The 23,664-nt window shown below is 43.0% G+C and overlaps 2 protein-coding genes across 2 annotated transcripts; both read right to left on the bottom strand.

Annotated features, from left to right (window-relative positions):
- Positions 1 to 531: 531 nt before the first annotated feature.
- On the bottom strand, positions 532 to 8,373 carry LOC139335767 (protein-serine O-palmitoleoyltransferase porcupine-like). The gene is made up of 15 exons (XM_070969554.1): positions 8,197 to 8,373; positions 7,255 to 7,397; positions 6,952 to 7,144; positions 6,793 to 6,836; positions 6,465 to 6,646; positions 6,238 to 6,368; positions 6,107 to 6,127; positions 5,853 to 5,867; positions 5,622 to 5,747; positions 5,429 to 5,529; positions 5,221 to 5,297; positions 5,056 to 5,119; positions 4,766 to 4,851; positions 3,482 to 3,592; positions 532 to 2,943 (listed from the first exon to the last, which is right to left on the bottom strand). The coding sequence occupies exons 2-15, from the start codon at positions 7,388 to 7,390 to the stop codon at positions 2,842 to 2,844; spliced, it is 1,389 nt and encodes a 462-aa protein (XP_070825655.1). The 5' UTR covers positions 7,391 to 7,397; positions 8,197 to 8,373; the 3' UTR covers positions 532 to 2,841.
- A 1,480-nt stretch (positions 8,374 to 9,853) lies between these two features.
- Positions 9,854 to 13,634, bottom strand: LOC139334611 (uncharacterized). Its single transcript, XM_070967593.1, has 4 exons — positions 13,139 to 13,634; positions 12,905 to 12,998; positions 12,148 to 12,289; positions 9,854 to 12,052 (listed from the first exon to the last, which is right to left on the bottom strand). Exons 1-4 carry the CDS (start codon positions 13,335 to 13,337, stop codon positions 10,994 to 10,996), a joined length of 1,494 nt encoding a protein of 497 aa, XP_070823694.1. The 5' UTR covers positions 13,338 to 13,634; the 3' UTR covers positions 9,854 to 10,993.
- Between the last annotated feature and the right edge of the window lie 10,030 nt (positions 13,635 to 23,664).

The following is a 23,664-nucleotide window of genomic DNA, read 5'->3' as shown; positions in this document are numbered from 1 at the left end:
GCCAAAATGCCGGGAACGAAAGGTAAGCAACGTGGGACTAAAGTGTCTAGAAAATATTTAATTTATCTGGATACCAAAAGAGCTGCATGTAAAATAAAAAATATACAAATTACATGATAAATTAAAAATATATTTTTAGAGAAAGTGATCGAGTGTTTCCAATATTTTCAGGTAATAAGTCGGACAAGAAGTCAGCTACCAAGGTAGGAAAATTATGACTAAACTGGTCCAAAATCCCCATTTTCTTCTCAATCTGTACAACTGTGTTGCTTCCTTTTATTTATATTTGCTTTAATTTCACAGCAACCTCAGAGTCCTAAAGAGCAGCCGAAGAAAGGTGATCAGAAAGGAGATGATAACAAGAAGCAAGGAGGTAAACATTTATATGAACCTACATTTTGTCAGCATGTTATTTCAACCCACTGAATCAAATCTGTGCACAGGCGACATGATATCCAAGCAGAAAAAAACATCTCCAGATTTGTGCAGGATTGATTTAGGCCTTCAGCGGTTTGGGACACTGCAATCACTCCCCGACATGTCTGGCACACGGTGTGGAAATGAGATGCTGTGATTGCTGTGTCCCCAGTGAAGGTATCTGTCTGTGTTTCATCCCCTCGCAGGACAGCCGAAGGGAGAGAAGCAATAACTTCCAGGCGTTCGTGAAGATGGCTTTGGAGACACTGCTGGGGTCCTGCCGTCGTAAACATGGGGGCCCCCGGGGCAAACAGGGCTGAGCGCACGACACTTCCCCCCTGAGCCTGCAGACTGGGCTGTTGTGCGGCCAGTTCCAATACAGCATCTGCTCACCTCTCACAGAGGCAGAAAGTGAACCTGATCTCCATCCATCACCATCTGTTGTTCAACCTCCGTTCCTCCCCCCACCCCCGGCCAACCTGGTTCTGTCCCCTTACCCACGCTGTCTCTGGCTTATTGGAGGCTCAGAAATAGAGTCCAGGTTAAACCGGACCATCGCTTTGAGCTAAAAACTGAAAGTTTGTCTCCCCTTTCCGATCCTTCCCTCACCCATGATAAGACTGTCTAACAGTCCAAACACTCTTCTTGTAAATAATCATTCAAATAAACAATAATTTCTTACGGCAGTCCATGTGTGTCTGAGTTGTATTTATACCAGCCTTTATCCATCTTTTCCCCACATTGAATTAAACAAAGACGTCAATCCAGCTTTCATGTAAAATTTTATAAAAATATCACAGGTGTATCAGTGCCTTCACATTTACAGGGAGAAAAGTTGGCTCAAAGTAAATACCAGAATAATATTTAAAATACTGTACTCGCTGGGTTTTAGTGGTACGAGATCTGCAGAGACTGAGCACTTGTTCTCAGGCATGAACGAACATTCAGGCTCTAATCTAAAACACTACATCTGAGTCAAGAAGCGAATCCTTCGACGTTCTAGATTTAAGAAAGATACAGACAAAACGTGAACACAATCTGATACAGACGCTCGTTTGACTCTTTCATCAGGTGATCATCATTTACACAAATGCATCATTAAAAGCAGCAGTGTCATAAAAATCTGTACTTAAGGATAAATATTTAATATAGTGTATCAGTTCATCTAATATGAAATTGGAAGAGAGGTTTAAACATTTCCCCCTACAGTAACACATGTGGAATACCCTGATTCTAAACGTTTCTGTTCAACACTGAAGCGTGTTTCAAATGATCACTAATACTAATAAGACCCTCTCTAAGGAAAAGCAAATAATTCAATTTAATGGAAATTATCGAAGTAACACAAAGCTAAATACAAACACTATCAGGAAGTTTCACCACAAAAATGAATTCATAGACTTGCTGATTCATTTTCTAAATTCACATAATTAATGGCGACATTATAATTGCTGCCTGTGCTCTTTTCATTCAGAAGTAAACTCTTTGTTGTCTTACACATGCTCAAGAGACAAACTCTGTCAAAGCAGAAGTCTGGTGATATTTATCTTATTGCCAACATGGAAAGACCAAAACCAACAATAAATTGATTTTACTAACGTGTTGTCTCTGCAGCTGAAGCCTTATATGTCTTATTTTTCATAGATTTCCATTGTTGTCCAAAACGTGTCAATGAGATGCATGTTCCTTCATTACAATGAACATGAGCACTAGTTTATTTCACTGCCACATAAACTGTCCTGCTGCTGTTTAGAGCATGAGATGTGTATTAATCCGCTGCTGAAAATAGTTCCCAACAAATGTTAGCTAAAAACTACAGTATTCAGTGTAAGCATATAGACAGGCTGGGACGGGGACGGACTGATGAATTGTTGCTTTTGGTCTTTAGGGATTTGCTGCAAACAAGAAAACCATAAAATATCACCAGCCTTATCGTTCAAACCTAAACGTACGATTGTAAAACACTCGAGGCGAGAGGAAACCACATCTGGGGGACATCTGCCGCAGTCAATGCTGAAACCTAGATAATGGGCTCTATCGTGTGTCCACAGAAAGGAGCAGCCGATCTCCACCATGCTGATAGGTATTGATTGTGACTCGCAGTGAGACATCGGTAACTGCTGTCACAACGTGAGGGCTTGACAACTGCGGCTCAGATAAAAAGGACGCGATATGGAGAAGAGGAGGGAGGAGCGGGCTATCATTTCACGGATATCAAAACTAGTCCCCAGCAGGTTAGATTAATAGATTACCCAGCCAACATGCGGCGCAACCTGAACACTGCGTGTTGGTTTATTGTTGTATACAGATTGATTCAGTTCTCTTCGGTCTGATGCAGAATGAAGTCACAGTGCAGAAGTGGAGAACCAGCCTTACAAATCTCATTATTGCTTCCTTTACCTTCTCTGTTTCTGTCTCTTATCATTAGAGAATGAGGCGGTACAATATCCAGCATCCAAATGTGACCCAGTGGCTTGTCCAGCTCAGCTCTGACCACTTCTGAATGGTATGATGCGTTACATCATCCTGTAGGGGGCAGTACAAGCTACGTCAGCTCAATGGGACGATGGACATGCACAAACCTTTACTAACTTTTACCTTTCATAAAAAACATTTCCTCGTGCATTTGTTCTTACTTTGTGAACAGATTTAGAAAACACACACACAAATAGAATTATATGGCTGCACACTTCTCTCCTTTGCGCTATAAATACCGCAGCTAAGGCTCCATTCCTATATTGCATTTCACGTCCATACGTCACATGGTGTGCTGTACATTTCGTGAGCAGAGGGTGTAATTTTACATTGGTCTATTCTGTACACACGACATGTATCACTTGTAAGTCCATCTTGTCAGAGGGATCCATCCTCTGTGGATGTTCATGAGCTTTCTTTCATTCCACCCCTTTAAAGGCTTTTTTTCCTGCAGATAAAATGCGTCGTAGGCTGTACAGATTGTAAAGCCCCTTGAGGTAAATTCATGATATTGGGCTTTATAAATAAAACTGATTTGAGTGGTCTAAATATAGCTGCTTGTATTCTTCTAAACATGGTGTGACCTCACCTCATCCTCCTCCATGTAGTCCACACTGGAGTTGAACACAGAGCCCAGGTACGTCAGGTGGAGTATTGCCAATGCGCTGAATGCTATATTAATCATATACACCCATAGGCCCTGCAGAGAGAGAGACAAGGCATCAAGTAAGAAGAATGACTCAATATTAATGTGCGGCTTTTTCTCTTAAAGCTCCTGAAAACCTATTCTCTCTGTCAGCTTCTTCCTCAGTCTTGATGAAGATCTGCTAAGCATTTGACTGTTAAACTCCTGCTTCTTCGATCAAACTTTCACTCTGATTGTCGCACATGCAGTAATGAATATTCAGTGTCATGGAGAAAGGTTTGAAAGCACATTTTCAGGAGCTTTTACGCATCACTGTCTAAAATGTGATGGGAACGATCAGCACTTTGTTGCAGTCCATGCAGTCTGCTTCTTGGCATAAATCATTACTCCCCCTCCCCGCTGCTCTTGATGTGTGTAACCAATATAACATAAGGGATTTTTGCCGGGAGCCTTGCCAGTAAACTCCCAAAATATATCAACTGACAGAGCAAGGCGGACCATGGGGGCTGCTGTATTTTAACTGCTGCAATTGTGTTTTTTTCTGCCATTAAAACCTCATGTCCGCACTACTTTAGTAACACATAAATACAGCTTTTTAATGATTAGATCATTTCTTGTGTTCTCTAATATGATGCCTGCTGAAGAAGTTTATTAGTATTATTGTTATTACTATAGGGTACATTAAAGGGAAAATACTTTGTTTAGTTTTCATATTTTAAATGAGTGCAGAGCAAAGATAGGGAGTGCATTTTTTTCTGAATGCTAACTACGCCAGACGAGCCACTAGGTAGGCACCCTTTGAGCACCTCCTGCTCTGAAAGGAAGTGCCAGCAATGCCGGTGCAGTGGCCATTTGCACACATAAACTAGTTGGAAGAAAACCAGGATATGCATAAAACATGTACAAAACACCATAGGCCTGTGCAGCATCAGGCGTTAGTTGGACATGTATTAATAAATTAGAAAACAGAAAAAAAAATAACTACAACTAAACAGAAATGAAAATAAAAACAATAAACTCTTTATGCTGAGTTGAGCTAACAGACTCTCGCTTATACATGTAGCATACATACATCTAACTCCCTGCAAGACGGAAATTAAGCATGTTTTTCAAAATGTCTCTTTAATATTCGCACAAACCTGAAGAGCAGACTGCAGATCTGAAATGACAGGTCATAAAGACCCCTCTCTCAAAGAAAAACAGAGGGAGGAGAAAGGTGCATATTACCTTTTTGTTCCTGTGAGTGCAGTTTGCCTGACATTTCTTTGACAGCACACAGGCATTAAAAATGGCTGCGAGCCTCTTCCGCAACACTGAAACACAAAACAAGACCAAAGCATTAAAATGAAGCCAGGGGAAGAGTTCCTTTCCGACCATAAGAGGTAAATTACAGCCACTGCAGTGAACAGAAACAGTGTGTTATAGCGGGTGCAATTAACCATTACTGCAAAGCTAAGCACCTTCTCTAAATGGAAAGGTTCTAATGTGGAAAGAGACAACATTAGGCAGACTCTCACCGTGCTCAATGTACGTGATGAACCCAAGAGATATCAGCACTGCACCCAGATGAAAACTCAAACCCTACCAGACACAAGAGTTAGAGTCGAAACAATCCGCTTGTTCAAACAGAGACAGCACAGCCGATGAGGTATAGTTACTTCTGTACGTAAGACGGCACTCACATGCAGAAGGGCGCTGGCCGTATAGGTCACCATGACGGCTGAGAACGTCCCAAATTTGAGAGCGCTCTTAAAAACATCTGTGGGACGAGAGCATGAGCTTGCCTCAGAGCGTCTGCTTAAATGAGCCATTATCATGCCGCTCATAATGAGGAGGAAAAGCAAAAACAGCTGCTGCCATCAAGCAATCACTGTTTAGATCATAACTCACAGGTGTGCAGAAAGCAGGACATGGGCAGATTCCACGACGTCACCACCTCCACCATCGACCGGGGGAGCTCTATATTCAGAGGCTTGGATACGGTCATATCCCTGCACGGCAAAAGGTAAAGGGGAAGGGGCTTTTTAAAGATGTGAACACAGAGAAACTCTCTTCATGCTAATCCTGCACGTGCAACTCTGACCATTTGAGGTTGTCCTTCTCCTCGGTGAAGCCAGCCCCAGCCAGAGTGGTGGTGGTCTCGCTCAGATAGCCCACAAAGTAATTGCTGAAGTGGAAAGACATGGCGTTCTCGTAGGCCAGCAGCCACCTAATGCGACGACATTAAGCAAGGAAGAAAGAGACGGACATTACATTCTAATTTTAGGTTAAAATCGAACTGAATGAATTAATTATTACGTACTAAAGGACATACTTAGCCGGTGTTCCTCTGAGAAGCAAAAGAATAGAGAGAGAGAAGGCGCAGCAGTTACTATTAGTGGCACATTAAAGTCATGTAAATGTTTCATTGACTTGCCATGTGATGACATATGTCTCGCCACGTTTCTAAAGATGATGAAACAGGTGTGGTAAATGGATGCAGGTGAAGGTGCTGCACAAATGTAAACAGGAAATAAGCACACATGGAGGGCGTGCCTACGGTGTGGAGCATCAGCATCAGTTAATTACCTGATCTTCCTCCTCTTTTTGCTGCGAACAAAGCAGCACAACAGAAGATGAGAATTAAGCCGTAAGCGATCCGAGTCGCAGGATAAACAGGGATTTCGATTTGTTTACGAGCACCTTTGTGCTGCGCTCACCTTCGTAGCAGCTTGTCTCCATACACTGGTATGAAGTAAGGGAAGAGGTAGGGCGCAACACAGTTGGAAATAACAAGGCAGACCTGGCTCTTCACCCAGCTAACAGACACTTTAAAAAGCCAAGAAAAGCTCTGAGGAGAAGAAAGAGGCAAAGATTTGAACAGTTAGCAGCTCGTCTCAGGATAAATCTTTTTAATAATCCTTCAATTCTCCTGCATCACACTTACTAGCTTACGTCCTTCTAAAGCTTCTTTGTAGCTGTTGAAGCTGATCCAGGGGCCGAAGATGACTGTGCCCACAAAGTAAATATAGCCCATGAACTCAATGGGTGAGGGCACACTGGTCACAACCCCTCTGTCCAAGTCGAAGGCCAGAGAGATGGCTTTCATGGCGACCACCATCTGTGAACCTGGACATTAGCAGCAGCACTTAAACAGTCACTAGATTCCGACGTAAGAGCGTTATCAACGCTCTCAAACTGAGAACAATCACATTTTTTGCTTTCATCTAGCAGAAATGTGTCAAATGCTGCTTCAGAAACGATGGCTGGCCTACCTCTCATCTTGTGCCAGTTGGTGGTATCCATCATGTGCAGCTCTCTGATAAAATCGGATAGAAATAGTTTCAGTTTTGATGCAGTTCTCGCAGCAAATTAAGCGTCACTGTGACCAGACTCGATGCTTGCAGCCGGGCTGTCAGGCATCGCCCTCTTACCCCAGCAGCAGGTAGATGAGCACAGTGATGGAGAGGAAGGTGCCTCGGATGGTGGAGTGGCGGCACAGGAAGAGGAAGAGGTAGCAGAGAAGGCTGAGAAGGACCACCCAGATCATGTGAAGCTCAAAGAACAGGTAGAGAGTGTAGAAGCCTCCTGCCACCGTGCCCAGGTGTTTCACGAAAGAGGGGAGGCCTGACACAGCAAGAAAAAAGAGAAATAAAGGACAGGTGATTATGATGAGGTAAGCGATATGAAGGGCGAACAGCTCTGAGTGGGCACAAAAAAAAAAACTGGACTCTCACCCAACATCCAGAGAAGCCGACACAGCAGGCAGATAACCAGCAGCTGCCATACCTGCTCCAGGCCCTGCTGAGCTGTGGGCAGCAGGCAGCCATGAGCAAGCTCCTGGAAAAACTTCTGCCGGCTGAACGCTCCCATCACTAGACTTAAAAGACAGAGGGAAGCCGAACACTGCACGTTTACAGCCATGAAAAATAGAATCTGCATCACCAGAGTCAGCAGCTACTGGACTGAACGTATCTATGGATATAATGTACAAGTACAACATGTGAGCTGCCTAAATCATACACACACACACACACACACACACACACACACACACACACACACACACACACACACACACACACACACACACAACCTCAAACTTCAATTCCCAGCATGCACAGCACCTCACTACAAATCTGTGCAAATCCGTAGTATAGCTGTTAGAGTTTCGGTGCTGACAATTAAATAAATTCACGCTCATTTTTGCATAATAATTCATATTTTGATTTTCTAACAAATGCGTCGCACTGGATCTACGGGAATGATGACGTGCATGAAATCTGAAAGCTTGAGGACAGAAGACAATAAAATAGTCCTCAGTGTTGGTGTATTGAATACTTATTTGCAGGGCAGCGCGCGCGGAATAGTACACACATGCAATCCTACAAGGCATGCTCTCTCCGCAATGCAGTCGACCAAGGGGGGATGAGTTGACTCACAGCTGCCTTCCTACAACCGCTGCATGAACAGGAGGCCTGCAGTCTGTGCGACTTGCAAGAAAGCGGAGCATCTTTTATTGATTTAAGCGGGAAAGCTGCTAAAGGTCGCTTCACCTCGCCAGCGGGATTTACAGTTCTGCCACCAACGTATTTGAGAGCAGTTCCCCAGCCCCCACGCAGGAAACAGCTAACTGGACGCCCCGGGGATATCAGTTTGTTTTCCAGTAGTAAACTTACCCTTTGAGAGCAGCAGCTGGAGCGTCCTCCCCGTGTTCCTACCCAGCTGCTTTCCGTCCCTTTGCAGGCAGCTGAGCGTGAGCGCCGCCGCTGTGTTTTAAGCACGCTCGATCCAGATGCTGCTTATCTGGATGACTCCCATTGTCACAGCATCAGCACCACTTGCCTGTCGTCGAAGCAGCGGAGACGCATCAGCCAATCGCCGCTGCCGTTCGCCTTAAGCGACAGCCACAGCGGCCAATCAGAGTCATCGCCCACCATTACCGGTGCCCTCTGACCAATAGGATGCGTACAGCGTGCAGATGGAATCAGACGGGAGACGGTCAACTCTCATCTGGCTCGGAGATGCGGTACAAGAGGTTTTAGAGAGATGAACTGTGGGTACGATAAATAAAATCAATGAACGACTTAACCTTGTTTCTCCAAATTTAAGAACAGAAACCAATTTATATTTATGCATCTGTGATATTGAAAATATATAAAACAGAATCTCATGTAAGTTTGTTCAAAGCCCAGTTCTGTGTCCAGTGAGCTTGTTAAAACTAATTTTACACAATGCAAGCCCTTGTGTTGTGTTCATGTGTTGTGACTAATGCCTTTATTCATGTTTATTTATTTTATTCACTAATGCTTTTTAGTTACAATACCACTTTCTAATAAGCCACGCTTTATAAATGGTTGTGATGAAGCTTCATTAACGGTTAATAAATCATTTGCTAATGCTTTTAATGATTTAAAAGATGTCACTGATCCCCTGAATCTCAGGCAGGGAGCTCCCGAGCTGAGGAGCTTGGTCACCTTTAGTCTTGAACCTGGACTTTGGGGCAGCCAGCAGAGCTTAAGAACTCACAATCCTTTATCAGTGAGTTGGTTAATATTTCTAACCACAGAGGTGGTTTGTTATTAAGAAGTAAAACCCATTAACCTTCATTATTGTGGAGGAGAAACAACAGCTGAGGGGCATTTTCACAATCTACCTGGCAACCCACATGTTCTTGTTAGGGCTATAAAGCATTAAGAAAGCATATTGTTTAACTTACTCCAGAATAATCATTATGACATGTGCAACCATATAAACCTTTTACTAATATTTGGTTACATGTAGGTTGTACTGTTGACAAACAGCCTCTTTCAGTCTTATTTCTAAACCATGATGTAGTAGATGAAGTGAAGGTGCCCTTTGGGAACCAGAACCAAATTCAGTGACAAAAAGGGCCAAAGAATAAAGACTTGAAGGCACCTTATTGCTATTGTCCTGTGGGCTTTTTTCTGCAATGGGATTGTGCTGCAGCTCCCAGAACAAGCTGGCCATTTTAATGTAATATGACACACTGATAAGAGGTCGGTCCAAGACAAGCAGGCAGACAGTTTTGGGTCAATTTAACAATCCCTCTAGTGCCACCATCAGGACAAATCTGACAAATCCTTTTTAGCCTGTAAATCTTTGCCCCCCCACCCTCACTATTGTTATGTACAGACTGTATTTCAATCAGACATGTTGCACAGGTTTTCATTTCATCTCTTGTGAATGTGTCCAATGAGACTGATTTGGACAGACCACAGTGAGTTACTATCTGTTTTAGCCTAAAGCATATAATGTGGAATTTTGTTTGGTTGAAATGGAGCTATGAAAGTAGCACGGGCATGAGGCAAAGAGGAGATTTTGGAAAAGTTTATTGTCATAAAAATACATTCATCGAATGTGGTGACTGAAACTCATATAAAGTTGATTTAAAAAGATAGAAGATAACCAGCAAGCCGGTGTGTCAGTGCATCCGCTGAAGCACACAGTCCAGCAATAATGCAAAATGTTTGACTTGTCTTCCTTCCCAGAGTCTTGGGGGTCAGTGTCAGCTACAGAACAGCAGATCTGCAGCAGGCAGGAAACTAGAACTACTGTTTTGTTAACTTAGTGTTTCACAGGATAGGCAGAAAAACACGCCTCTGAAAGGCAGTTTCCTCACTCAATACTCTCTGCTCACTGTCTTCTGCCACGTCATGTTTAAGGGCACACAAGCCAACTCAAAAAAAAATGTTGTTCTTGCATATTCAACATACAGGAATTACTACAGTATTCCTGTATACACATGGACAAAAAACAGAACTTCTATAACATAAAACAAACCATAAACAGCTGACTGTGTGGTTCCTGCTCACTGAGGTAGATGGGAATTCTTTTCAGATACGATGCTATAATGATTATCATGAGATCAATTTTAGCATTCGCACACAGACTGAACTGATGACTACCCCACAAACTGGTGATAATCTGCAGTTTAAATACCACCTGGCGCACCGTTTCACAATTTGGGTCAATTACAGATGCTTCTTAACTTCCTGTTCAGAGTTTAACAGCGGACAAACACATTTCACCTCATTCAAAGTGACAGTATCCTAAATAGAAGTTAGGCTAACTGAAGAAAAATAGCAGCATTATGAGTTCAGTTACTTTCCCTAAAATATACCAGTGTGCTGAACAAGATTAGACCTAACTGCCAAAGAAAACAGGCACCGAGGAGCATGTGCAGCAGTGCATTCGCAGTGTACATTTATCAAAGGAAGGTTAAACAAAAAGTGACGACTTCATGCCATACAGACGGCACACGTGACATACTGGCAGGAGAATGAGCCCAGATGAGCGCATGTTTTAGCTCTAGTATCTACCAAATGTCTTGTTAGCTTTATGATAGAAAGTAAACACTACAGCTGAGGCAAACGGGGCAGATAAATTGTAGTGAAACTATGTGCAGGGTTCAGTTTGTTTTAAAAAGTGATGAATAATCCCTCACTGTTTATATCACAGCACAATCTCCAGGTCATAAGCAATCCGTTCCTTTTTGATGTTCTCGGCGCTTCGCTCTTCTGGAGGAACCAGCAGCAGCTCGCATTGCTTCTCCTTCACAACAGTCTTCATGGCACCTGTTGGTTTGCTTAAAATGTAGTCATAATCTCTTGTAACCTGAAGTAAAGCCGAGGTGAGGTACTGTGGTGAAAACATCTTTAGCGAGGATGGGAGCTCTGGATGTTGGGGGAGATGCGGCTGAGCGATGGCTGCAGGGCAGTTGTTCCTTGAGTCGCTGGGTCCTGGTGGGCGTGGGTGTGGCACGGACAAAGGTTTCAACTGTGGAAAAGGCATTTTTGGTAAGATTCTTCTGTATGAGGCTGGAGGTAAGGCATTATGGATTTTTGATAAAGGTCCAGGGTTTGAGGTAGCAGGCAAAAAAGTCTGCGCAGTAGTACTCAGCGAAGGTTTTATAGTCATGGTGTTCTGAGGATCGCAATCCTGTTCAGCAGTCTGGTTTTCTTCAGGACTCTCCACCTGTTCGTCTTCTGGCTTAATGCTGTAGGAATCCTGCGCAGGCTCGGACTGCGGCAAGAATACAACGTGGTTATGGCGTCGACAGAAGAGTACCCCACACTTGCTGCACTTCCTGTCGTCTTTGACATGCAGCAGCTTGTGACGCTTGAGGTTATGACTTGTAGTGAAAGATCGATCGCACATGTTGCACGGAAAGGAAGACTCATGCACACGCTGGTGCTCAGTGAAATCTGCCTGACTTGAAAAGCGCTTTCCACAAATTTCACAGATTAATAACCTTTCTGCTTCATGCAGCTGTTTGTGTATTACAAGCTGCGATGCATCGGTGAAGGTCTGCTTGCACAGCTCACACCGATACTCACCTGGTGGTGCAAATACAGATTTTAGGAGCACAAAGGGATTCATTTTGTCAAGTGCTGGGATGCCTGCTGGTACTTTAAACAATGGTGGTGCCTTGTTCGGGCTGGATGTTGTTTCTGACTTGATTAGTTTGGTTTCACGTTCGGTCTCAGCCTCTTCAGTCAATGTTTCTTCTTCCTAGGAAACACACACACAGAAGAGACAACATATAATAAACTGATTTTCTGTTTTCTAAAAGCAAAAGATTTAAAAATAACAAGTGTGGCTGCTACCTTTATCGCTGATGGAGATGATGGTGCCTCTGTTTCTTCCATCAAAACAGAGGACTGGAGGTCCACAGGAGGATCAGCTCTCGGTGGAGTTGTTATTCCCACCTTGGCTGTACGGCGCCGCCTTTTTCTACGACCATAATTCCTTTGGAAAAAAAAAAAAAATACATATACGTACTTGTCAAAGTGGAGTAGGAGAAGGTTACACTTTTCCAACTCAATAAAGATGGTGACCGTTAAGAATTTGTGGTGTGAGAGACGTTGATGTGGCAGATCTGTGACAATACACTGAAAGGTTGAAGCAGCACTGCAATATTATCCATAAACAGTCAAGTTTATTGACCAAATGTTTACAATGGCACAGATATAACCTAAAGACACACTTTGCACAGCTTGTAAACAGTAACAATGCTTATTTGTTTTATATGGAAGACAACCTCACACTGTAGTGTAGTGACCATATGTGCATTATGTGTGTAAGTGACTGACAATATATATATATATATATTCTGTACATTAATTGTCTGGCAATCCATAAATCAATAACTTAACTAACTGGCAGCATAAGCTAAGATTTCATCATGTTTTGTTGTAGCTAGTTTGCTAAAATTAGCTAGATTAGCACTATGCTAAGCTAGCCCCGGTCTCATGTATTACTATTTCAGTATGAAAGGCACAAAGTGGGGCTAGCGCACTGCACGTCCCCAGAGATGAAATCTTAACTTAGTTATCTAGCTAACAACATGAATTCACATCTTACCATTTTACTTTTTTCTTGGGGTTCGGGGTCTGTTTGGCGCATGTAAACATAGAAGGCACAAAGTCGGGATCGTCGTGGTTCAAGGACGCCTCCCCTTAAAAAGACAATAAGCACGCAAGATTTTAGGCAACCTCGGAATTAGCTACACGTCATCTTCCACCAAGTCTATCAAACTCAACCCATACTCAGCCAGCTGTTGTACCGTGTAGAAAAATATAAGCGTGGCTATCATACCCAATATAAAATGAGCGCCACAAATACGAGCATTTCCTCCGAGTCCCTTGGTGCTGCCGTTCACTTGTTGGATCGCTTCTAGCCATAAACGTCTCCGGTTGGCCTGAAACGGCCGATATCCAGACGGTATTCTGTAAAATTTGAGTTGGCTGGTTGACGAATGTCGATTTTTACAGCCAGACACGCAACAAGCCGACATTTTAGTTGAAAACAGTTGAGGTTCAGTGTTTAGCTTCGGTTGAGGAAGTTATCAGCAGCAACAAACTACTTCCGTTGCCAAGACGCGCGCGCAGCCTCCTGAAGCTGGATTTATGACTGTTTGCGTGAAACGGTTCATGTCCTCTCGTCTTCTATCATGTCTTCTCCGTTTAAATCCGTTATATGCCGTTTTCGAATAAACACAATGTCGGCTGACTGTCGCTGGATATTAATTCAGGCAAAACAACAGCGTAGAACAGACTTTTGTTATGGCTGTGCGTCTCCCTCTGTGTGGGACACTGACCTTCACGTGGCTCACTGAGGACCCCTGCTGGCCGGTGATACACCCAACTCTGTGATCCATTAAATTTAATAACCAGAATAACTACAAATGTTTTAACACCCTTTATCAAACACAGTCTAAGATTAAAAAAAAAAAAAAAAAAAAGGCAAATCAGTCACAAAGCCAATCACTCTGAAATGACAAAAATCCATCTCACTTGACATGCTTAGAAGCATAAAAAGAATTAGATAAGGCAAAAAAGTGCCTCAATACTGTGTCTGTCTTTTCTCCAGGAATTTCCCTTTAACATGCTTAAGTGACAGGGGGACAGAAGGGAACCCTTTGCCTCTCAATTCTACATGTCACAAATATACAGTAGTGTCAGTGCTGTGGAAATTAAAATGTTGTTAAATTGATTTTAAAAAATGTGACAGCAAAATTGAACAAATAAGCAAGATTTTATGTGACAGAACACACACACCTTCATTCATTCAGAAGTAGCTTCATATAATGTGCATGTGTGCATGTGTGCGTGTGTGCGTGCGCGCTCTGAAATTAGCACCAGATCAATGTGTTTCATTTGTCAGCACTCAAGAAGTGGAGTGTCCTTGGTCGTCTCAACAAAGGTTTTTCTGACAAAATTTCCAATAATCAGTGAAGCAAACTCACATAAATAGTCAAGGGCACATTGAAACATAAAGCAGGGCCACACCTAAAACACATTCCTAATACTCCCACAGCAGCAGTGGCCTCTGTCTTGTGACCATTAACAAACCACACAGAGGGGACGGTAATTAGGACAGGGGCTCCTGCTGTGTGAGGTACACTGTGCTCTTTTCTACAGCTTGTAATACCTTGCCACATGTTTATATTTCCTATGCTGTCTTGGGTGTATTTGTGTGGGCCATTATGCCGTAGATGTTGCTTTATCTCTATCTAAAAGGAATCTCTTGCCTGTTTTTAGTTTTTATATTCCCACCTGCCATTTTAGCCTTCCTGTTCTGTCTTTATATTCAGCAGATTGATTCCAGTTGTCACAAAATAAATCTGCCCTTGAATTTACTTTAGTTTAAAACACTGTTATGCATATATAGTTACTTTCTGATGTAAAACCTTTTAAAGACACATCAAGGATGCTCCCTTCTCAGTTATTATTATATATATTATACATACAAATTGGCCTTCTGACAACAGCTTTAGGATGCTTTGAGCGTTCTCCTTCTTACCCTTCCATGGTTAATTAATAAGGAATAAACCAGAAATTAATTAGCAAACAGCTAACAATTATTCTCGAATTACTCAGAATGGAGGATCAAAGTAATGCAGCGAGAACTAATCATGAAATAATGATGCATCCTTAGTTTAAAAATGCAATGCACTACCTTAATTGGTGGGGCAACGTACATGATATTAGTCTTTGGTTATCATCTGACTGAGAGTTAATCAGGGATGCTGCATTAAAAAACTGGTCATTATGCGTACGGAGAGATACATGCACACATCTAGCAAATCAAAGGCGTAAATCTTTAAAAAACAGCATACAAATATACAGTTTTATTAAAAAAAAAAAAAAAAAAAAGGTAATTTCCTGAAACAGCTAAACAGCTGGGGACTTTTGTTTATAGCAGAAGCTGCTTAAATTGAGTATTTGTTGGGGAACATTTTCATCTGTGGTTTTGGCTTTCTTGTGGGTATTTATTGCCCAGCATGGACTCAAAATAAACTATAGTGCCCACATTCATGGTCATGACACCCGCTGCTATGGTGTGGCTCATTGATGTGTTTTTAATGATGTGTTTTTCGGAGCTGGAGGTCTGCGGCACAGAGGTTTAACACGTTTTTGTCTTTGTTTTGGTCTTTCCATTGGACTTGTTGATACTGAGAAACATGAAGAAGATCTCCACTCTTGCACTTACCTGTCAACACTCCACCAATAGATGTCACTATTGTTTAATGACAGGAAATGGTATCCTCTTTGGTTTTCAAAATAACAGTGAAATAACATCAACACCTGACACCATTTTAAAAAGACCCATTCAAAGCACACTCTGGAAATTCATGTCTAAACTGATATCATTTGAATTTAAAACTTTATTAATCCTCTCCACCTACTTTGCTTGTTTGAGTCCTTCTAAAATCTCTCATGTCAGAGCTCAAAGATGAATCTGTAGCTGAGTATTAATGACAGCACTGTTGTGAATCACTGCTACCTCGACTTCCCATAGAGTGGACTCATACTCTGGTATAAAAATCCATCTATAAAACTGCGTCTGAGAGTTAAATCAATATTATTTCATCTCCACCCGCATCTCCACTGAGAAAAAGACCAGAATCCTACTGACTCCAGTGTTTAGTCACCACCGCACAGACTGGCTATATTTTGTGCCACAAACAGACGTGGATGCAAACAGCAGCTGACACCTGTGAAGCTCTCTCTGGATTACAGGATTTTCACTTGTGCTTTGAACCTTTTGGTACAATCACACTCCACTTCAGGATACAGCTTAACCACTCATCAAGTGTGTTTCCCATATCTACAAGCTTATGACCTGAAAAGAAATAAATTGGCATTGCCACTGTTTCCCTTCCCTCCCTCCTTCCCCTCTTCTCCCTCAAGGTGACTCCTCCATCTGCACCCTCCCTGGTCTTGCCAATCCCTCTCTCTCTGCAGTAACCATGGTACACTTACTGGGGTCTGATTCAACCTCTTCTGTTTGTGAGCCGTCACAATCTCACCTGTTTCGTTGGTAGTCCGGGAGCAGTGCACATCACTCAAAGCTCTGCACCGCTGCTTTGTTCCTTGTGTGTGTGAGAGGGGTAGGTGTGTCATCAAAGTCAGGTAACATTTGATGAGAACTACAACGAAACATTTCTGCAGTCTTACAACACACTCGGTGGCTCTGCTTCCATTCATATTTTCATCTCCTGGACCTGAGGTGTGTCTTTGTACTGGCTTCATTTCACTGCACAGCATGCCCATTTTAATTACCCTCTTCTTCACCCCTCCTCGCGCCGTTCTAAGTGCAGGGAAGGAGGAGGGGGAAGGAAAATAAAGGGAAGATTTAAAAAAAAAAAAAAATGTAAGAAGGGCGGGGTGGGCTGCGAGTGAATAGGTGGCCTGTTTTGGATGAGGAGAGGAGATGGAAGAGACAGTGAGGGGGAGATGCAAGCCAATCTCTTGCCGTTCTTGTTCACAAGTGGGTCAATAATATAACCTCTTTTGTAACAGCTAAAATATACAGAGCAGTTTTTTAAAATTCCCTTCACTTCGCAGGTATCAAGCTTTCCTGCCTCATCATCACCTGCCATGTTTGACACTTTGCAGCAGGCTATGGGCGTGTTCCTACCTGCTGGCCGTAAACTGATGCTGACAACCTTTTCTGTTTACCCGACAACACAGCAAGCCAAAGGCCTGGCCACCCTCCATCGGGGAGTGTTGTGGCTGTCGCTCTTGCCATCACTCAGTTGTCTGGTGGAGGGTTGAACCACTACAATGCAATTACACATTCATTTCACCCACACAGCCAGCCACCGAGGCTCCCCTCCCCCTCGTGTTCCCCATCTCCTCCCTGCTTTGCTTTGCTCTTCGTCCCCTCCCTTCATACTTCTGCAACGCCTGCCCTCACCCACCATCTCCCTCTCCATCCGATGTGGCTCAGATTCCTTCCTTACACCTTTAACCCCCACCTCCATCTCCCATTTTTACCCCTCTTTTATACTTTCTTCCACATCAGCGGCAGGTTCAGAGACACACACAAAGGACAGAGGCAGAGCTGGAGAGAGGGAGTGGGGAGGTGGAGGCCAGAGGGCTGAAGATGAGAGACGAGGTAAAGGAAGAAAAACAGCATGAAATAGTGTGAAATGTGAGGGGAGGACAGAGTAAGAGAGGAGTGGGTGGGAGGTAAGGTTTTCTGGATGGAGAACAGGGGAGGGGGTGAGTGGAGAAACTGGCTAATGATATATTGATTTGGTGGAGCCTGGGGCAAATAAGTAGGAGTGCGTGGGAGGAGGAGAACCACGGCGTGCAGATGTCTTAAAACACCTGGGTGGAATAAGTTTTGTTTATTATACGCTTACGCTGAGGGGGAGAGAGACAATGTCTTCAAGTATCTTAGCAAGGATTATGCCTGTTTGCACAACAACATTTATATTTCAACGCTGTCTGGCAGCACCTGCATCTAAGGAGCAATTTGAAGAGAATTTTAATTGGTTTTTATGTTAGAAAAATGATAGTTCAGCTGTCACCCAGAGCTCTGAGCTGGACCAGAATAATATCAAAGCTTCTGGCTGTAAAAGCAGGCGTTTAGACAGCGGACAGTCATTGGGGATCGCATTAGGTGAGATCACTAAGGGGGGAGTTAGAGGGATGGAGTGGAATTAATGGGATTTTGTACATTCTCTCTTCATAATGCATCAAGGTGTGCATATGTGTGTGTGTGTCCATGCACATGTCCCTGTGGGCAAGCGGGTGAACGATGTTGGTATTGATCATTAAGTACACATCGCTGGGTGAATGATACAGTGTGTATTGATCAGGAAGAGTCAGAGAAGATGAAGCATCATGATAGGAAAATCATCTGGAGTCTCACAGCTGGATTCACACACACACACACACACACACACACACACACACACACACACACACACACACACACACACACACACACACACACACAGTAGGTTTAACATTTTAAAATCTGATATAATAGATCAATTAATAAAATTAATTTAGCTCTCACTGAGCATTTATTAAGCCGATATTCTAACCTGTGCTGCGCCATCGGCCTTCCTATTACATTAAAGCTGTGCCATGCAGGATTTTCTTAAAAAACTAAAAATATATGGAATTCATCAGTCATCACTTCTGACTCACTAAAAGTGTGTGGCTGTGTATTTATGTGCAGAGGTCCTGCTCTCTGCCTGTATTTTCAAATTTTTAGGTAGTGGCTGTGTAGCCCCCCAGCCAATAACAGCACGCACTTGCTGCTAAATTCTCGCATCTGGACACAAAAACAATTAGCTAACGTTGCTGCTTGCTTGTTGACTGCTGTCTGTGACTCAACAGATTACCGGGTATTGTAGCTATGTTATTATCCAGACATGTAGGCCTTGTCCACTTCTGTGCTTTTGAGCGAGCTAGACTGAATATGGCTATACTTGCTGGCTAAGTAGAGCTATTACTAACTGTTAGTGTCGCTGTTTGTTCGTATATACAAGCAATGTCATCAAGACATGATTAACATCTTATTTATACCTCATCTATCATTTTCATACAGGTGTTTTGATACACCGCTCTAGCTGCCTTATATACGTATGTGACAGTGCAGGTGTTACACTAGCTTTCATCATACAGAAATGGGCTAAAGTGGGCTGGACAGACGAGAGACGCGCAGGGGCAGGTGACGTTTGAATGTTGTGTTTACAGGCAGTAAACACAACAGTAACCAGTTTATCATACCTTCAACACCGTAGCAGGTTTCTGTCTGTGCTGTTAGACATGAAATCATGTGCATTACTGGGCAGGCCGAGGCTAGAGTTGGAGCGAGCAGTCACCCGGGTGTAGGACAGGAAGACTCCATATTGTGATCTCTGTATTAGCACTCATTATTAATTAGACCACTCTCGCTAAGCCTTCTTCCTCCCCTACGGTACCGCGTTAATCACCCTTCCCTTTAGAAAATTCAAATCGACGCCCACTGTACTTGTTTTATGTTTTCGTCTCTCAAATCCTTTTGTCTCTTGACCTGCTGCTTCAGTCAAATCCTCTCGTCCTCCACCCAACTTTCTCTCATGCTCTCTTCACCCTCACTTCTCTCCCTCAGCTTCCAAACTGTTAAGAGTCCCTTCCATGGCCTCCTCTGCTCAGTTCCTCACCTCCCTCCTTTACTCCTGATGTCCCCTTTACCTCCCTCTGCTCCCCTCTCTGCCCCATCCCTGCTCTGTGTTAAGCCTGTTGTGACACATTAGCAGAGTGAGATGAGAATTGGGAATAGACGGTATAGAGTTGTGACCAGTGAAGATTTGAGAACAGTGATGGTTTGGCATTAGGGAATAACGCCCCTCCCGCTCCCGCCACATCTCTCCAACTACAATGAAAAGCCATTAATTTGCGTAAGAGGACTTACACGTCCCACTTGCCAGTTAGCCTCTCATGATAGACAGATAATTCAATTCTTTATTCTGCTCAACAAATCTCAAGTGTGTCTGCTTGTCTCTGTCTCACGTCTTTCCCCTTTCTTCATATTATTTACACAGTGTTACAACATATCCCTTTTTGGTGGTGGCACGCTTTAAAAAATGATGCTTAAAGTCAAAATCTTCACTGCATGGTTTCTACTTTCTTGCATTAGTTAGGTAAGCTTGATTTATTCAGGAAGTGTTCCCCAGATCAAGGTCGTTTCTGCAAGAGAGCACTGAGAACAAAAGCTCGCAATAAAATGACTCACACAAGGCAATTATCAACTCACACGCTAATTAAAACACTTGCAAATGTTATCAAAAGTATCAGTAAGTAGGACTTTTAAGTCCCTGAGAGTCTCTGTCTGTGTCTGTGCATGCCGTACAAACTGGTTGCTATTTCAAAATAAATGCTTTAGAAGACAGTCACAGTTTGGTTGGTCTTAGGCATCAAAAATAATTGGTTCTGTTTGAGAAAAGATCATGATTTTGGTTAAAATATGTACTTATCTGGTGTAAATTAAGTGCATTACCAACATCCAGTGTGGACAGCACTGTGAACTGTATAATGTTTTCAAGGGAGACTCAAGCTTTGTCCTGCTGTAAGAATCCAGTTTAAATTAGTGCGTTTTGAATGAAGAGTTTAACACAGTTTTGTAGGACAATGAGCTTTCTGAATAAAATCCTAATGTGCATTGATTGGAAGAGGGATGGATATGAGAAGGAACACCATAGGCTTGTTTGTTTGGAGATCAAAAACAACTTAGAAACTAAATTAAGAATGGAGGACAAGAGGTATAGACAAGAGGTTATAAGCTAGAGAGACAGCCTGTCTTGAAGTACAGCAGATGGTATAAAACATGGTATCATCTGCAAACAAATAGACACAGCAATGCTTGATTGGAAAATAAATATAATTTATGAATAGAATAAATAGCACAGGGCCTAATGTTGATCCTAGTTGGATGCCTTTGTCAACCATTTGGTGCCAACTTGGTGGCAACTGTTATGGTTTGGGTGGGAATAGGACTCAAGAGCAGGCACACAGACAGGGAATTAGGGTAAAAGGAATTTACTTGAATGTGTAAGGTGCTAGCTTATAGCAGGGAGATCCAGTGAATCAGCAGGTGAGGCACGTGGTATGAGGTGGTTCCAAGATACGCTGGAATGCTCAGCCCACACACTAGAGAGGCAAACAATGGTAATCTTGGCTGACTATGCCACAGAGTAGCAGAAACAACCTGGCGACGAGTCTGCAGCAGTCCACAGTCTTTATACTGTGCTGATGAAGATGAGTTCCAGGTAAGAAGGAGGCAGCTCCCAGCCACCTAGAAAGCCACACCCAGCCTCTGCTAAAAAAGGAAGCACAGGAAAACACAGCCCAACACCTCTCCACAAAACATGAATGTCCAGAGCTTCCTCAAGCCACCACAGGCAACAACAGTTTGAAGTCTTGATTTGATAGGACTTGAACCAGCTGTCCATCAACAAACAAAATATGATTACCAGGATCAAAAACCTTCAACAAATGCTTTTCATCAAGCAAATTAACAATGTCATCCATGCTAACCAAATGAAAAACATATTGGAGATAATTACATTTGCAAGATTTGATCAGTTGGCAGCACAGTGTGCCCTCGTGTGTTCTCTTGGTGTACATAGGTCTTGAGTCTGTTTTCCTCAGCTTGTTAAATAACAAGTCCACGCTTCTGCTGATCAAAGTTTCCTCCACTCAACTACAATTAGACACAGTTACCCCTCCTGTCAGTCCATGCAGTGTCTTCCACTTTCATTTCATTTATCCGTATCTCCACAGTCTGAGTCCCCATCTCATGCCATCTCAGTGCTGCTTTGAGGCAGCTGGCCCTCATGTTTTTTTCCTCTGTGAAATAGCTTTCACACAAAACAACTTCTCCAGAATGTGAATGAAGCTGCCGCGACGGGTCCTTTTCCACTACGCGCCGGCTATAACCCTCGCAAAGATATGGCAATCACGTCACATGCATGCATGCATGCGTACACACTTAAATGCAGACATAAACACAAAATATGGATCTTGCAGCAGCTTATTATGTTCCGGCAGTCTTTCCCTCAGAGCAGTAAATAAATAATGAGAACACTGTTAAAATTCTGCCAGTAGTTCATTGCTCTGCTGCTATCAGCCCTCTGTCTCCCTGCTCTGCCTCTAAAGAAAATCAGGGCCTCACTGGAAAGAGGCTGTTTTTTTAATTTTCTTTTTCCATATTTTTATTCCTTTTGCTTTAATATCCCCCCTGTTCACCCCCTCTCCAACTCCTTTACTTCTCTTTTCCCCGTTGTTTCTCCCCTTTAAAAAACTTCTCTGCTGAGTCAAATGCTGCTCTTGCTACATTCTTTTACCTTTACTCATGCATGCATAATATCTTCCATTAACATTTTTACGAGACAGAAACTCACAACTTCCCTCTCATGCGTTTTAGTGATGCACATCTTGCAGAATCTGACACATTGTCTTGTGGAATATTACAGGAACACCAAGACGTGAATGTCTTTCAGCTTTTGCTCTGCATTTGTGTTCATTACTCATGTAGAGCTGGGATCTGTGGAGGTATTCAAATGTCAGACCAAAGGTAGAGTTCAGTGGAGAAATAGAAAGGCGGCATACTCCAGGCTACCTGCTCTTTGTTCAGGCACGAGTGAAAGAGGTGCAAGAATCAGTAGTGGATAATGTGAGATGACAAGCGCTGGTATTTAAGCTGGAAACAGATCATGACATGAGCTGTACAAGGCGGATCTGTCCGTTTAAATATGACGACCTCGTCTTTTCACTGTCTTGTGGAGCGGGCAGTTGATATTTCAGAGTATTTCCACATAACGTTCTGACCTTTTGCATTGAGATGAAGATCCAAAGCAGACAGTTTGGCGCTGAGTGATGCTCGAGAGCAACACATAACAAGACAACGGAGATGTCTGTCTGTCTGTGTATGTGCTTGTGTGAGTAAGTGTTAACTATGTGGGGTGCATTGGGTATTAGTGGCACTGCAGCATTATGAGATGGGCTAAAATGTGTGTAAGCCTGTTGAACCAGACACAGCCACCATGAAATCCTGTTTCAGACCGGCTTACAGCAAATAGGGAGGTTGAAAATGTGTGTGTGTGAGGGACAGCAGCAGATAAACACACAGAATAAGTGACACTGCGCTGCATGCTTACAGAGCTTGTTCTTTATTTCTTGGCAGCTGAAAACTAACTCGTTGAGAGAAGAGAGAGCACATTAATATGGAAACATAGGAAACTGACTGGTAGAAAATGACAGACAGGTCAACCACGAGTGTGACTGCATACTGTAAACAAAATTCTTCTCAGTGCATTGGTATCAGAGACTCTAATCCTGTCTGCCCTGTGGACTGTCTCCCTTCTCCAGCCCTGAGGTACTTGGCAGCAGCACTGCAGTAAATGTGCCAGTAAAGCCTTTTTTTAAATTGAAAATTAGCTACTGAGTGCTGCTCTGATTGTGTGTAGAGTTTCACAGGGAAAATAGAGGACTTTCACTCATAAATATCTCCCAGGCTGAGCAGATACTCTAAAATGAAATGTCTCCATATTGTCTGCCCCCCCCCCAGCAGGTCATTCTGATTACTGCAGAAAACCATTCTTCCAGCCCATCTCCACTCCTCTGCTGCTCTCCCACACAGTCATTTGCATTTTCTCTCTTGGCTCTCCTCCATATCTTTCAATTCATCCTGTCACACCTGTTATTCACTTGTTTTTCTTATTTTCCCCCTGTTTCTGTTCCCTCCTTCATTGTGGCAGCGCAGAGCCTCATCGAAATGCACAGCCAGTCATGAGCTCTCTACCTGCATTGGGAATTTTTACTGGTATGAAAAAG

The sequence above is a fragment of the Chaetodon trifascialis genome, chromosome 8 (assembly GCF_039877785.1).
Source record: "Chaetodon trifascialis isolate fChaTrf1 chromosome 8, fChaTrf1.hap1, whole genome shotgun sequence".
Classification (NCBI taxonomy): domain Eukaryota; kingdom Metazoa; phylum Chordata; class Actinopteri; order Chaetodontiformes; family Chaetodontidae; genus Chaetodon; species Chaetodon trifascialis.
Note: the sequence above shows the minus strand (reverse complement) of the source record. Positions and strands in the feature narration are given on the sequence as shown.

Bases quoted from the DNA above. Each gene is read 5' to 3' on its own strand.
- LOC139334611 (XM_070967593.1), bottom strand. From the start codon at position 13,337: ATGTCGGCTTGTTGCGTGTCTGGCTGTAAAAATCGACATTCGTCAACC. The intron at 12,999-13,138 runs GTATGATAGCCA...TGTCTTTTTAAG, and splicing joins TGGCGCTCATTTTATATTGG to GGGAGGCGTCCTTGAACCAC. The intron at 12,290-12,904 runs GTAAGATGTGAA...TTTTTTCCAAAG, and splicing joins CCCAAGAAAAAAGTAAAATG to GAATTATGGTCGTAGAAAAA.
- LOC139335767 (XM_070969554.1), bottom strand. From the start codon at position 7,390: ATGGGAGCGTTCAGCCGGCAGAAGTTTTTCCAGGAGCTTGCTCATGGC. The intron at 7,145-7,254 runs GTGAGAGTCCAG...TTGCTGTGTCAG, and splicing joins TCGGCTTCTCTGGATGTTGG to GCCTCCCCTCTTTCGTGAAA. The intron at 6,128-6,237 runs GTGAGCGCAGCA...CTTTGTTCGCAG, and splicing joins GGAGACAAGCTGCTACGAAG to CAAAAAGAGGAGGAAGATCA.